The sequence below is a fragment of the Loxodonta africana genome, chromosome 15, assembly GCF_030014295.1.
Source record: "Loxodonta africana isolate mLoxAfr1 chromosome 15, mLoxAfr1.hap2, whole genome shotgun sequence".
Classification (NCBI taxonomy): domain Eukaryota; kingdom Metazoa; phylum Chordata; class Mammalia; order Proboscidea; family Elephantidae; genus Loxodonta; species Loxodonta africana.
Window position 1 is genome coordinate 84,353,060 of NC_087356.1, and position 13,256 is coordinate 84,366,315.

The 13,256-nt window shown below is 46.2% G+C and overlaps 2 protein-coding genes across 2 annotated transcripts in view; one reads left to right on the plus strand and one right to left on the minus strand.

Annotated features, from left to right (window-relative positions):
• Positions 1 to 5,359: 5,359 nt before the first annotated feature.
• CLDN25 (claudin 25) lies at positions 5,360 to 6,398 on the minus strand. The gene is given in 3 exon segments (XM_010597885.3): positions 5,360 to 5,601; positions 5,604 to 5,690; positions 5,693 to 6,398. Coding segments are annotated over 3 exon segments (675 nt in total). The 5' UTR covers positions 6,039 to 6,398.
• A 4,860-nt stretch (positions 6,399 to 11,258) lies between these two features.
• Positions 11,259 to 13,256, plus strand: part of ZW10 (zw10 kinetochore protein) — a 32,359-nt gene continuing 30,361 nt past the window's right edge. Inside the window, exon 1 of the mRNA XM_064269060.1 lies at positions 11,259 to 11,428. Coding sequence (XP_064125130.1) covers positions 11,324 to 11,428 — 105 coding nt within the window. The 5' untranslated portion in view covers positions 11,259 to 11,323. The remainder of the gene's footprint in view (positions 11,429 to 13,256) is intronic.

Sequence of the window (13,256 nt, forward strand, 5' to 3'; positions counted from 1 at the left end):
GAATCCAGTGTGGTGGTTCTGCCAGTTGCTGAGTATGTGTATTCCAATTATGCATCTGGAACTGGGGAAATTACTAGAGGATGGGTTCAGGGATCCAATGTGAGATGAACCTGAGCTAAGACTCCATTGATAACCTGACCTCCACACACCCCCGCTCTGACTGGTGGGCCACAGTGACATTTTGGTTCTCCTGGAATGAGTGTCATTTCAGAGCCAGTGTCCAGCAATCCCTGAAAGGTCCGATTATTTCCTTTTCCCCAATGAACAGTCACTCTTGAAAAAGGCATAGATCCATTTGGAGAAGACTGCAAGAAAGATTAATAGTATAAATTTTTGGCCGCGTAGTGGGGTTCTTCCTCAAGGGGACCTGGCCTCCCCTTTATTCAAGGGATCGTGGGTCTGTAAACTGGCTGAAGGCTGGGAATTGATTGAGGGGCTATGACTTTCTATTCTGGCAATTCAAGTTAGATTGCCATTCACTTGACCTAGAATTCTTCCCCTTGTACAGATCAAGTAAATATTTAATACATTTTCTATCTGTTTCACTCCCAGAGACACCATGACTAAGTAGCCAACATCATAAGTCATAAAATAGTAATTACTGTAGTCTTTGAGGATGCTGGGGCTCCCTTCACAAATTTGTTCCTCACCAATGAGGTGAAAGGTATGTCCTCTGATCATGAATGGGTCTCTGGGTCCAACCTGATAACCTAACCAAAAACCCATTGCCATCAAGTTGATTCAGATTAGTGACCATACAGAACAGAGTAGAACTGCCCCATAGAGTTTCCAAGGAGTGCCTGGTGGATTCAAACAGCCGACCTTTCGGTTAGCTGCCGTAACATTAACCACTATGCCACCAGGGTTTCCCAGCCTGATAAATCCAGTCTAATATGCCAATTTCCCTAAACTTTTGGATAACTTCTTTTGCAATATACCAAGGCAGTTTTGGCATTTCAACTTGATTTAGCGTAGGCCACCGCTTAATCCATGTTTCAGGGAACCAACCAAGTAAAGTATTAGATCTTTTTCTAGCCTCTCAGGCTGAAATATTGAGTGAAGAATCTATGCTTAGTGGGCCCAAATCAGTAAGCTCAGGGTTATCCAACTTTACATTCCTTGCACCATTACCCCACACTCTTATAGACATTTCTGCAAATATTCCCCAGGTTTATGTTTGTATATATTAGAAAAAACAAGCAGTTCTTTCAGAGTGTACCGTCCCTCCCCACGGGTCATACTTCACCTCTTCGTGCGTACTGGGATTTAAGTCTAGTCATAGATCTTGAAGCAAAAATGGATGGTGGTGGTGAGTCCTAGGGACATTCAGCAACGTCTTGTAAGGCATCTGCCTCAGACGATGCCCCAGGCAATGCCCCAGGCGCTGCCTCAGGTGATATCTCAGACAAAGACTCTTCAGACACAGCTGGGTTAATCTCATCAAATGGGGATGGAGGGTAATTGGTTTTACTGGGGTGGGTGGTTTACCTGACAAAGATGGAGTAATCTCTTCAGATGGGAGTCAGTGGGCTTGTTCTGTCGGCAGGAGTGATTCAGTGGAATTTAGGGGCTCAGTGTCCCTAGCTTCCTGATTATCTGCCCATTTGTCCCCATCTCAAGTTTCAGGATCCCATTTGTTCTCAATCAATGGTCTCACTTTACTTCAGACATTATTCAAGGTTTAGAACTCAGTTGGTGTTGTAATTCAGCCACTCTGGCAATAAGACGCTGGTTTGGTTTCTTGTCTTTCACAAATATTTGATCCAATGGTGGTGATATTTTGTGTATTTCTATTGCCACCTGATGCCATGGATTAGTAGTGAGTGTCCTCTTTACTACTAGAGGCTGAGTCATCAGCAATTTTAAGACTAGCCAGACTTGAGGACCAATTCAGAAAACTCATCCTTACAATTTTGTTCCTCTAGAACCACTCTTGGGGCCCTGGTGGCACAGTGGTTAAGAGTTTGGCTGCTAACCAAAAGGTCAGCAGTTTGAATCCACCAGCCGCTCCTTGGAAACCCTATGGGGCAGTTCTGCTCTGCCCTATGGGGACATTATGGAAACCCTATGGGGCAGTTCTACTGTGCCCTGTGGGGTCATTATGGAAACCCTATGGGGCAGTTCTGCTCTGCCCTGTGGGGTCACTATGATTTGGAACTGACTCGACAGCAACAGGTTTGGTTTTTGGTTTAGAACGAAATGTCTTAGGCTCTGTTCACTAGAGGAGCAAAATCAGTGAAACACACATACAAATACATACACCAAAAAACCAAAGCCGCTTCCATCAAGTCAGTTCCAACTCATAGTTACCCTATGGGACAGAGTAGAACTGTCCCATAGAGTTTCCAAGGAGTGGCTGGTGGATTTGAACTGCTGATTTTTGGTTAGCAGCTGAGCTCTTAAGCACTGTGCTACCACGGTCCTAAATATATATATAAAAATATAGAGAGAGAGAGAGATTTATTTCAAAGGAATGGTTCATGAGGTTGTGGAGGCTGGCAATTCCCAAATCTGTGGGTCAGGCATCAGGCTGGAGGCACCTCCTGACTCATGTGGTTGCAGGGGCTGACAAAACAGCAGGTCAGACAGCAGGCTGCTGGTTCATGGGGTTGCAGGAGCTGGTGAATCCCAAAACCTGCAGGTCAGGTAGCAGGCTGCTGGCGCACGTCCCAATAACTGGAGGTCAGAGGATGATGAGTTAGATGCAGGATTGAGAGGAAGAGCCAGCTTTGCCAGAATATCCATATATATTGGATACAGGCCACACCCCCAAGGAAATTCCCCTTTCAACTGATTGGCTGCTCATGTCAGGTCACAAATTAGGGAATGATTACGTAATATTTGCTGAACCACTGAGATTCATGGCCTAGCCAAGCTGACACGTAACATTAACCATTACAGGTACTCCATCCACCACTCTCTGACTAGATTAAAGTTTCTCCTGTTGCATGATTTTATAGGACCAAGTACTTTTCTTTTGTAAAGTTTGTCATACATAGTCACAATTTACATTTATCTTTGATTTTCAGATTAATATTTGTTTTCCATGCTTGTCTGAATGAAGGCCAGGGATAAATTCTGTCTTGTTTACCATTTGTATCCCTGGTTCAAAGCACAGTGGTTGGCATTTGGTAGGTGCTTGAATATTTGCTAAATGAGTGAGTAAGTGATTAGACAGATGAATGATGAAATGGCTCCTTCTTGTAGATATTGTGGGACCAGGGAAAACATTTGGAAATTTGAGTCTCACCCCTGATTGAAATTTGACCCAAATTTTACTCAACTTTGTTGAAAAGGAGTAGCTGAAACAACAGATATTGGAAGCAGTTTTGTGATTTAAGAAAGAAGAGCAGAACACAACTTTGATGCAATCTGTCCCTTTGAACTTAGAAATTTATTTACCTAAGGGCCATTTGGATTTGTGAATGTAAAGTGAATTTCACAAACGGAAAGTTTCCTGGAGGAACGGGCCCCTCGAGAGATCTGCTCTGGTGAGAAGATAAGAGTTGCTGCAGAGAAATTTGCACTCCTGCAGACTCCATTTACTCAGGGGGGAAAAGTTGCTTTTCTAAGGAGGGATTTGGACTGTGCGGCATTGGCACACTCATTTACTCTTGGAGATGTGTGTATTCTTGCTTGAGTAGTGGCTACCTGAAGACGTCAGGGCTGTTTTATCGAGAGGCGAGAAGCATTGTGGGGCTCTATGCACAACAGAGCAGCCTCAGAGCTCAGCTGACCAAGTGCAGCACCAGCTTGGGGAGGGAGGAACCTTCCCAGTTCTGCAGGGAATCCAGCTATTCCTGAAGCTGGAGAAGTGACCTATTTGGGCACATTGGGACCCGTCACCCTTAGCTGTTTTCCTGTGGGAACTGTTGGAAGGCCCAATGGTGACTCTTCTTCAACTAGTTAAGGGGGCGGGGCAGGTTGTGGTGAGAGGAACAGGGTGGACACTGTGGGTGATTTCAGCCAGCAGACAGATTTATCAGCAAGCATGAGGCTCCTCCTTCAGGTCTCACAGAATGCCCCAGGAGGACCTGGGTTGGGCTTGTCAGGCACCTGTTGGTGCAGGTGGGGCAAGAAAAGGAAATTGAGCTATTGTAATTAGAAACTTTGTAGCCACAGCCTTGTGGGTCCACTGACATTTGGGTAAATAATTAAGGGGTTTATATGCGCATGATAAAAAACATCTCTGAAAAGTTGATATCTCTCTTCACATACATATCCGCACCAAGCAGTATTTGGGCACAGCTACTCTGCAATGATCAATTCATCCCAGTTTGCCTGGGGCTTTCCTACTATTAGCACGAAAATTTCTGAGTCCCAGGAATCCCTCAGTCCCGGAAAACTGGAACATTTAGTCACCCTACCACTTACTGTCACCAGGAAACCCTGGTGGCGTAGTGGTTAAGTGCTACTGCTGCTAACCAAAAGGTTGGCAGTTCAAATCCACCAGGCACTCCTTGGAAACTCTACGGGGCAGTTCTACTCTGTCCTAAGGGTCTCTACGAGTCAGAATATACTCGATGGTACTGGGTTTAGTTTGGTCTTTTTGGTTTACCACTTATTCTCACTGCTACTATTACCTTCGAGCTGGGAAGACACAGCAGACCATTCACAGCCTCATGACGTAGCAGAAATAAGAATGCATCTACCCTTGGGGATAGTAAGAATCTACCACATAAAAAAAAAGCTCCCTTTCAAATTGTGTTCCTGAGGCCGAAAATGGACTTGAAGGGAGTTCCTATCCTGAGCTTCAACAAGGCGCTATTCTAGGCCAATGATTCATTTTCATTTGGCAAGGCATCTTCTTCAGCTTTTCTATCTATACATTCATTCAGTGACTATTCACACTAGAAGTTCCATGATGGCTGTAGTTTTGTAAAATATTTTCTTTTCCCTAATAATAAAAGGAAGTTCTGGTGGCATAGTACTTAAGTGCTATAGCTGCTAACCAAAAGGTCAGCAGTTCGAATCCACCAGGTGCTCCTTGGAAACTCTATGGGGGAAGTTCTACTCTGTCCTATAGGGTCACTATGAGTCAGAATCGACTTGATGGCAACGGGTATGGGTTGTAATAAAAGGATCAAGTATGTAATCAATGTTAGAGTTTCAATACATTTTTATATAAATAAAATTTCAAATCACAAGAACATCTTTTTAAGACACTGTGCCTTGTTTTTTCATTTTGAAATTAGGATCATCATATCACCAGAGCCCCACACAATCAAATTATTAACAAGTAGGACAGTAACCACCACCGCCCCAAAGAAACAAACAGGTACAGAGTGACGAAGAGTAAGGAAGAGAAAGGATTCTACTGGCACTCCCTATATAAGAGATTCCTTGGCCCAGGTTAGTCCTAGATCACCAAGTTCCTAGGTCCTGGTGTTAGATGGATGGTGACATCTGAGTCATCTGCTGGATCACTGGATGGTGAGACTGTGAGACCAGCCATCCAGAGAGAGGACACAACTTCTTTCCCCAGACAGGAGGAGAAGATGAATAGTCTGCCAAGGAAAATACCAGCAGCCCAGCCTATGTAAACGCCATCTCCAAACTCCCACCGAGGCAAAATCTGAGGTATGCTGTTATCCAAGAAGCTTCAATCGTAGTGTGGGCCACCCAGAAGACTGGAAAGAGGGTAGTGGCTGAAGCTGATGCCTCCAAAGCCCCTCCTAGGAGGAAAACCACCTCTTCAATACCCCTCCGATCCTGTGAAACTGGAAGCATTAGGACCCAAAGCCAGACAGCAGAAGCCCCAATAGTCCTAATGCATTGGAGGCTACTGTGAGGATCCAGGATACCTGGAGCTCCTAGAGCAGAGGCAAGAAGGACTCGAAGGCCTTGCACACAGTGGCAACTTCCTCATGATTCACATAGACCTCCCAAAGCCCCATCATTTGGGTCTCCATTTCATTCAGTTCCAGGTTTTGAGTCTTCCAGTGGGGCAGGACCGTAGTGACAGATGAGCAGACCCATCCACGGAGGGAGAGGAGCAGTCTACCGAGCTGGACTTTCCCATGGAAATACCAGGTCATAGCTGATGTTCCCGGAGAGGCAGAAAGAAATGGAGGACGGGGTGGCTCGGTGACTGGTTAGCAGGGAGTGCTTTGGGGAAGGTTTGAGTGGAAGGTCTCTCACATGTGGCAAGGGTTCTTGTTTCAGTTTCTGGCTGAGGCAGGTGCCATGAATTTGGTAATTTTGGGTTTAGGAGGTGTGCCCAAGGTCAGAAGTGCGTGTGGATTCTTCGGGAGGGTCGCCTGGAGGCAAACAACCATACAGTAAGCCATCAATGTATATTTGATGAATAAATTACTAAACTTAAAGTTAAAAATCACTCCCTAGCTCTGAGATTGTCAACAATAATGTTGTTTGGAATGCACATTGATATAATCTTCCCGGAGGGCAATATGGCTACCAGTTTCATATTTTTTTAATGTATGCATAACTTTGACACAGCACCTTACCTCCAGGAATTTACCCTAATTTATTTTGAATATACACAGATTTATGAAAATTTGTTAAATTTTGGTTAATACTAGGCAAACATTTTAAAGTGAGCCTGTAGAAGAAAGTTTAATGACATGAAAAATGTTTTTGATATGTTCTTATGTGAAAAAAGCAGGTAACCAAACACTATATTATGTATACTACAATTTCATTTTCATTAAAAAAGTGTGTATATATATATATATATATACATGTACATTGAGAAAGATGTGGCAGTCTGCTTCTGTAGAGATTTACAGCCTTGGAAACCCTATAAGGTTGCTATGAATTGGAATCAACTCGATGGCAGTGGGTTTGGCTTTTGGGTTTTATAAATATGCATGTATATATATATGTATATCACATATGTACCAGTTGTTGTCCAGTCCATTGTGACTCATGGTGACCCTACGTGTGGCAGAGTAGAACTGTGCTCCATAGGGTTTTCAGAGGCTGATTTTTTGGAAGTAGATAGCCAGGTCTTTCTTCCAAGGTGCTGTCAGGTGGACTCAAACCTCTAACCTTTTGGTTTGCGGTTGAGTGTTAGCTGTTTGCATCACCCGGGGACTTATTCTCTCTCTCTCTATATATATCTCAATACATACACAGTATTTCACCATGGTTATATCTGTTGGTAGGATTATGGGTGTTTTTTTATTTCCTTATATGTGTTTATCTGTATTTTACAAATTTTCTAAAGTCATCATTTAGTATTTTTGTAAGCAGAAAAAACCACAAATGTTATTTAAAGAAAATTAAACATCCCCCAACTCAAGGAATGCAGGCTCAGGCCCAGAATATACCAAGAGGGAAATTCTCCCTTTTCAGGCTCCTGTGGCTGCTAGGACAGCAGCTATAAATATACCAGCTTCCATTCCTGTTTGCTGCTTCTGCCAAAAAGCACGTTTTGACAGGAAAGGAAATAATTAGCACTTATTGAGCACTGCTAAATGCCAGACTTTGAGCTAGTTACTTTATCCTTATTTAATTTTCATACCACCACCACGAGGCACATGTTACGTAGCTTGCCAAGATTCCCCAACTGGTGAGCAACCGATCCAAGACTTGAGCCAGGTGGCTTGAACTTTGACATTTCATGTTCTTGCCCCCAAGGCTGCAGCAGCGATCACTCCCATCTGGCTCCTACACAGTGGTGACGCAGCATGAGGAGGAAGGCTAGACTTTAGAGTAAGAGAAGAAAACCTGGATTTATTATATTGAAGACATACACATTTGACCAATATGCTCACCCTATTCATATTTTAACCTACTGCATATCTGTGGTATACCACAAAGTGAAAGCAAAGGTGTCGGCCAGCCAGCAGGCAGGAGCATCTGAGAAGAGAAAGAAGTATCTTGGCTTCATCTGGCTGATGTCTCAGCATCTAAGCAGCCTGGTATACCAGTGAATATCACATGGCATGGGGGTGGAGGGAGGCGAGCAGGATCATCTGGGATGTTCTTCTTTTCTTTTACTTTTTATTACAGAAAATTTCGAACATATATACTGTATTTTTATACAAATAATGGTGCCTTCTGCGTTCGTTTGCTGGCCCTTTGAGGCCTTTGAGGCAGCCGTGCCAATCCTCTTCCACATGTTGCTGTTAAAAAAAAAAAAAAAAAAAAGCATAGCTTGCTTACAAAAATACCTAGAGGGGAAGGTCCGGCTAGCAAACACAGAAGGTGCACGTTATTTTCGTAAAAATATAGTAACTGTAGAGCAAATTGTATAAAGAAATCCCATGTCCCACAACCCAGTCTCAAAAATTACACACTCATACCAATCTGGTTTCATCCATACCCCTACCGACCACTCCCCTACCCCACCTTCATATGATTTTGAAGCAAACTAGATGCTCTTTCAAATTGTTGACTCCTTCTGCTGCTTTTATAACAACCAAATGTACTAATCAACACAATGGCAAAATATTATGCATTCTTGGAAAAACTGTCTGCTTGTAGTATACCCATACAGATCTGTGTGCTTCATACTTTACTTCCTGTGTACAAGTATGCCCACATGTACGTGAGCCATGATAGGTCAAGAAGAATTCTTTCAGACATAACTCCTTATTTCCTCATCTTTTCTGTAGAGCCCTTTCCTGATAATTGTGAAAATCTGGGAATTTGGGAGAAATATAAGTCATAGTACGGGTGAACTACAAAGGAAGGTGGCTTAGTGAGGGAAAGCAGAACCCATTCCTTTATTAATTTGTTTTCACCATTCAAGTATTCATTCATTCCTGTATGCACTGAGCGTTGAAGTGTGACAGTCCAACTCCATTCTGTGCTCTCTTTCTTCTTCCTCAGTCTAACCCTGGTTCTTCCCTATCTTTTCCTTGAAACTTAGGAAGTTAACACCTTATCCGGTGGTCTCTCTGCCCAGGGGTGGTAGCTCACGCAGTTGTGTTTGTGGGTATGTATGGATCAGTTTCTTGGAGGAAGATCCCAGAATTTCAATCTCAAAATGGGGCCTCCTTTGAGTTTCCATTCAGATTCACCCTTACTGTTGAAGCCTTTCTGACTCAGTCAGGACTTGGTGTTCCTCTTCCGATGTCTTCTCTGTCCTTTGCACTTTCCTCAGAGACAGATTAAGCTTCAGGTTACCTTACTTGCACAGGCCCCTTCCAAAGTCTGGACCTAATTTTGTTTTTGTTATTTTCTTTTTCTTAAAGAGTGTCTCTACCACTTATAAAAGTTTAAACCCCATTGCCATGGAGCTGATTCTGACTCATAGCACTGCTCCATAGGGTTTCCAAGGAGTGGCTGGTGGATTTGAACTGCCAACTTTTTCGTTAGCAGCCTGAGCTCTTAACCTTTACACCAGCAGGGCTCCATATGTAAAAAAATAATAAAAATTTATTATTATTTTTAGGAACCACAAAATCTGGATCCACCCTTCATCTACCTCCGCAATTATCATATTTTCCTGTAATTATTCATTTGTTTTGGACCTCCAGGCCTGGCACAGTGGTTGCCACATAAAAACTCATTGCCGTCGAGTCGATTCTGACTCATAGCGACCCTATAAGACAGAGTAGAACTGCCCCATAGAGTTTCCAAGAAGCGCCTGGCGGATTTGAACTGCCAACCTTTAGGTTAGCAGTCATAGCACTTAATCACTACGCCACCAGGGTTTCCTAGTAGGTGTTTAATTAATTTTAATTAATTAAGTTTTAAATTAATTAATTTAATTAATCAAGTTTTAATTAATTAAGTAGGTGCTTAATAACCTGTAAAACAAGTTTTCAGGAATTCCATCTGCAGACCCATTTTCTTCACTGGACATTTATTATTAAACCAAAACCCACTGGTGTTGAGTCTACTCTGACTCATAGTGACCCTACAGGATAGAGTAGAACTGCCCTATAGAGTTTCCAAGGAGTGCCTGGTGGATTCTAACTGCTGACCTTTTGATTAGCAGCCGTAGCTCTTAATCACTACAGCACCGGGGTTTCCAGACATTTATTATTAACAGCATTGAAATTCAAGATGAGGTGGACAGGACTTCTTCGTCAACCCTAGTTTCACTTCCTTTGCTTGAGGCACAGGAAGCTGCCCTTGCCTTACTAGGGTTAAGTGGATTATCCCACAGACATTTAAAATTGGCAGGGACCTTTTTTAAATGGCCAGCATCTATTTGGGGTCAACCCTCACAAGATGCCTAAAAAAAAAACACTGAAAGATAACCTTTTAGTTATTATCAAAAGCAGTACATGTTTATTGCAGAAAAATAGAAACACAGACAAAGAGAGGAAAATAAACACCGTAAATCCATCACTCAGAGATATAATTTGGTGTACATTCTTTATCTCTGCGTACATACCAGCATCTATTTATTTTTAACACTGGACTCATCCTATACATAGTATAGTGAACATTTCTCAGTATGTGATAGATTTACATAATGAAACTTAATTTTAAAAAGCTTTTGATAATATTGATTTGTAATCTCCGAAGAAAAGTGGGAAGTGTCTTGTTCTGGTCCACACAGGGCCGATGGATTCAAACTGCCAACAGTTTGGTTAGCAGCCGAGCTCTTAACCACTGTGCCACCAAGGAGCCCTGGTGGCACAGTGGTTAAAGTGCTTGGCTGCTAACCGAAAGTCGGGCAATTGGAACCCACCAGCCGCTCTGTGGGAGAAAGATGTGGCACTCTATTTCTGTAAGAATTAGAGCCTTGAAAACCCTATGGGGCAGTTCTACTCTGTCATATGGGGTCGCTATGAGTCGGAATCGTCTTGACCGCACCTAACAATACATGTACGTAGATATAATTTTTTGTTTTTTAATATAAAAGGAGTGCAATTATAGGCAGCCTTTTACATATAATGGGTTGACGCCACTTCATTGCACAATTGCAGAAGGCACCCTTCCTATAGACTCTAACAGACACTGCGGATCAGTGAGTGAATGAATACTTAAGAAAAAAACAAACCATTGAGATGGACTCGCTGGGTCTTCCAGCTAGATAATTTCATAGAGAAGCATTCTGAAGTTCAGAAAGGTCCAGTTAGGACTGGTTATTAGATAAAAACATTTCATTTCTTCTAGTGAAAAACGGGCGGGAAGCCTCAAACTATTCGAAAATCGCTGAGGAGTAAAACGCGTCTCCGCCCAGTATGCAACTGTGGGACACCGTGGAAATCCCACAATCGGCCTGGCGCGGGGCCTGCTGGGAGTTGTAGTGCAAGTCTCGCCTTCCGTGCAGGGAGACTGGGCCCCGCGAGACTCCGTTTCCCGGCAGGCCGCGCGCCACGGCGGCCGGCGGGACTGGCGCTGCCGCGCTGGCGACCAGACAGCGAACCTGTTGAGGTCGGTGCGGGCTGTGGCCATGGCCTCGTTCGTGACGGAAGTTCTGGCACACTCGGGGAGGCTGGAGAAGGAGGATCTGGGCACTCGGGTCAATCGCCTGACTCGGCAGGTGGAGGAGATCAAGGTGAGGGCCCGGCAGCTGTCGGCGGGCTAGGAAAGGACTCCGGAGACGCGTGGCAGCCGCCTGGAGAAGGAAGGGCGAGCGTGGACGGGGGCAGGCGGGGCGTGGGTCCCACCGGCGTCGGGCCTGCGAAGAAGCTCCGGTGTGAGGTTGGGTGCGGAGAGTGAGGCGAGAGAGGGCTGAGGAGTGTGTGTGGAGGACGGAGACTGGAGCCGGCGGCCAGAGCGCCGTCGGAGTCGCGGGGGCGAGGAGGCGTGGGACTGCGGCGCGGAGGGGCGGGGGATGCCGGCGAGGCCGGGAGGGCCGGGCGGCTGGGGGCCGGCGAGGCCGGGAGAAGCCGGGGGGCGGGGGATGCCGGCGAGGCCGGGAGGGCCGGGCGGCTGGGGGCCGGCGAGGCCGGGAGAAGCCGGGGGGCGGGGGGCCGGCGAGGCCGGGAGAAGCCGGGCGGCGGGGGGCCGGCGAGGCCGGGAGAAGCCGGGGGGCGGGGGGCCGGCGAGGCCGGGAGAAGCCGGGCGGCGGGGGGCCGGCGAGGCCGGGAGAAGCCGGGCGGCGGGGGGCCGGCGAGGCCGGGAGAAGCCGGGCGGCGGGGGGCCGGCGAGGCCGGGAGAAGCCGGGCGGCGGGGGGCCGGCGAGGCCGGGAGAAGCCGGGCGGCGGGGGGCCGGCGAGGCCGGGAGAAGCCGGGCGGCGGGGGGCCGGCGAGGCCGGGAGAAGCCGGGCGGCGGGGGGCCGGCGAGGCCGGGAGAAGCCGGGCGGCGGGGGGCCGGCGAGGCCGGGAGAAGCCGGGCGGCGGGGGGCCGGCGAGGCCGGGAGAAGCCGGGCGGCGGGGGGCCGGCGAGGCCGGGAGAAGCCGGGCGGCGGGGGGCCGGCGAGGGCGGGAGAAGCCGGGCGGCGGGGGGCCGGCGAGGCCGGGAGAAGCCGGGCGGCGGGGGCCAGAAGCGTGGAGGTGGGTGGGGGGTGGGCGTCCGAGGGGGTGGAGCTGAGAACAGGGCTCGTCTCGCCATCTGTGTTCATCTCCTCCACTGCCTCCGCTTCGTGTGTTTGTACTGTTTGTTGATGAATATAATAGCTTGGGAGGATTGTGCTAACCTCGTGGACATTTTTGTTATTAAAACCTGTAAATATGTTTATTAAACCCTCTTTTCCATCCCCAAGCCCTTTAGGCTATGCCGAATGTTACAAAAAATGTGAAGGGCACTTACATGGACCTCGTTGCCTTGAATTAATACAAAAACAAAAAGCACACATAGTCATGCACAGCGTCACTTTGTGCTGATATTGTTACCTTGTCAAAGATTCCCGCAGTTTTGTTGCTTTGGTTTAAAATAATGTGTACCCGCCTAAATCTAGATTGTAGGGAGCAAGTTTGGGACCATACCATAAAGGCACAGGAATTAGCTCTAACAAACCCTTTTGGTTTCCTAACTTTTAAGTATTCATGCCACTGGCATCTTTTCTTTAACGTGGCTTTAGGATTTTTCGCCACTTTTTCAATATAACAGAAAGATGACACTCAAGGCTCCTGGTTCTGGACCTGACTTACCCTTTTTTTTTCCCACTAGTTTCCTTTACGAACCTGAATCTTAAGCCGTTTGAGAATTACTTTCTATGCTCCAAACAGTCCACTTTTTTCCGCCTAGCTCCCAGGTTTTATTTATATGGCTCTCCTTTGCCTAAATTGCCATTTCTCCATTTTTACCTGTTGTATTTCTAGGCGTTTTTTTAAGTTCCATCTCAAATGTAGACTCCTGCGTGAAAAGGAACCCCATTTTCCTTTTGGCAGAGAGGATGTCTTCCTCAGTTGTGCTACTGAAGGACTTTGTAACTCTCTTG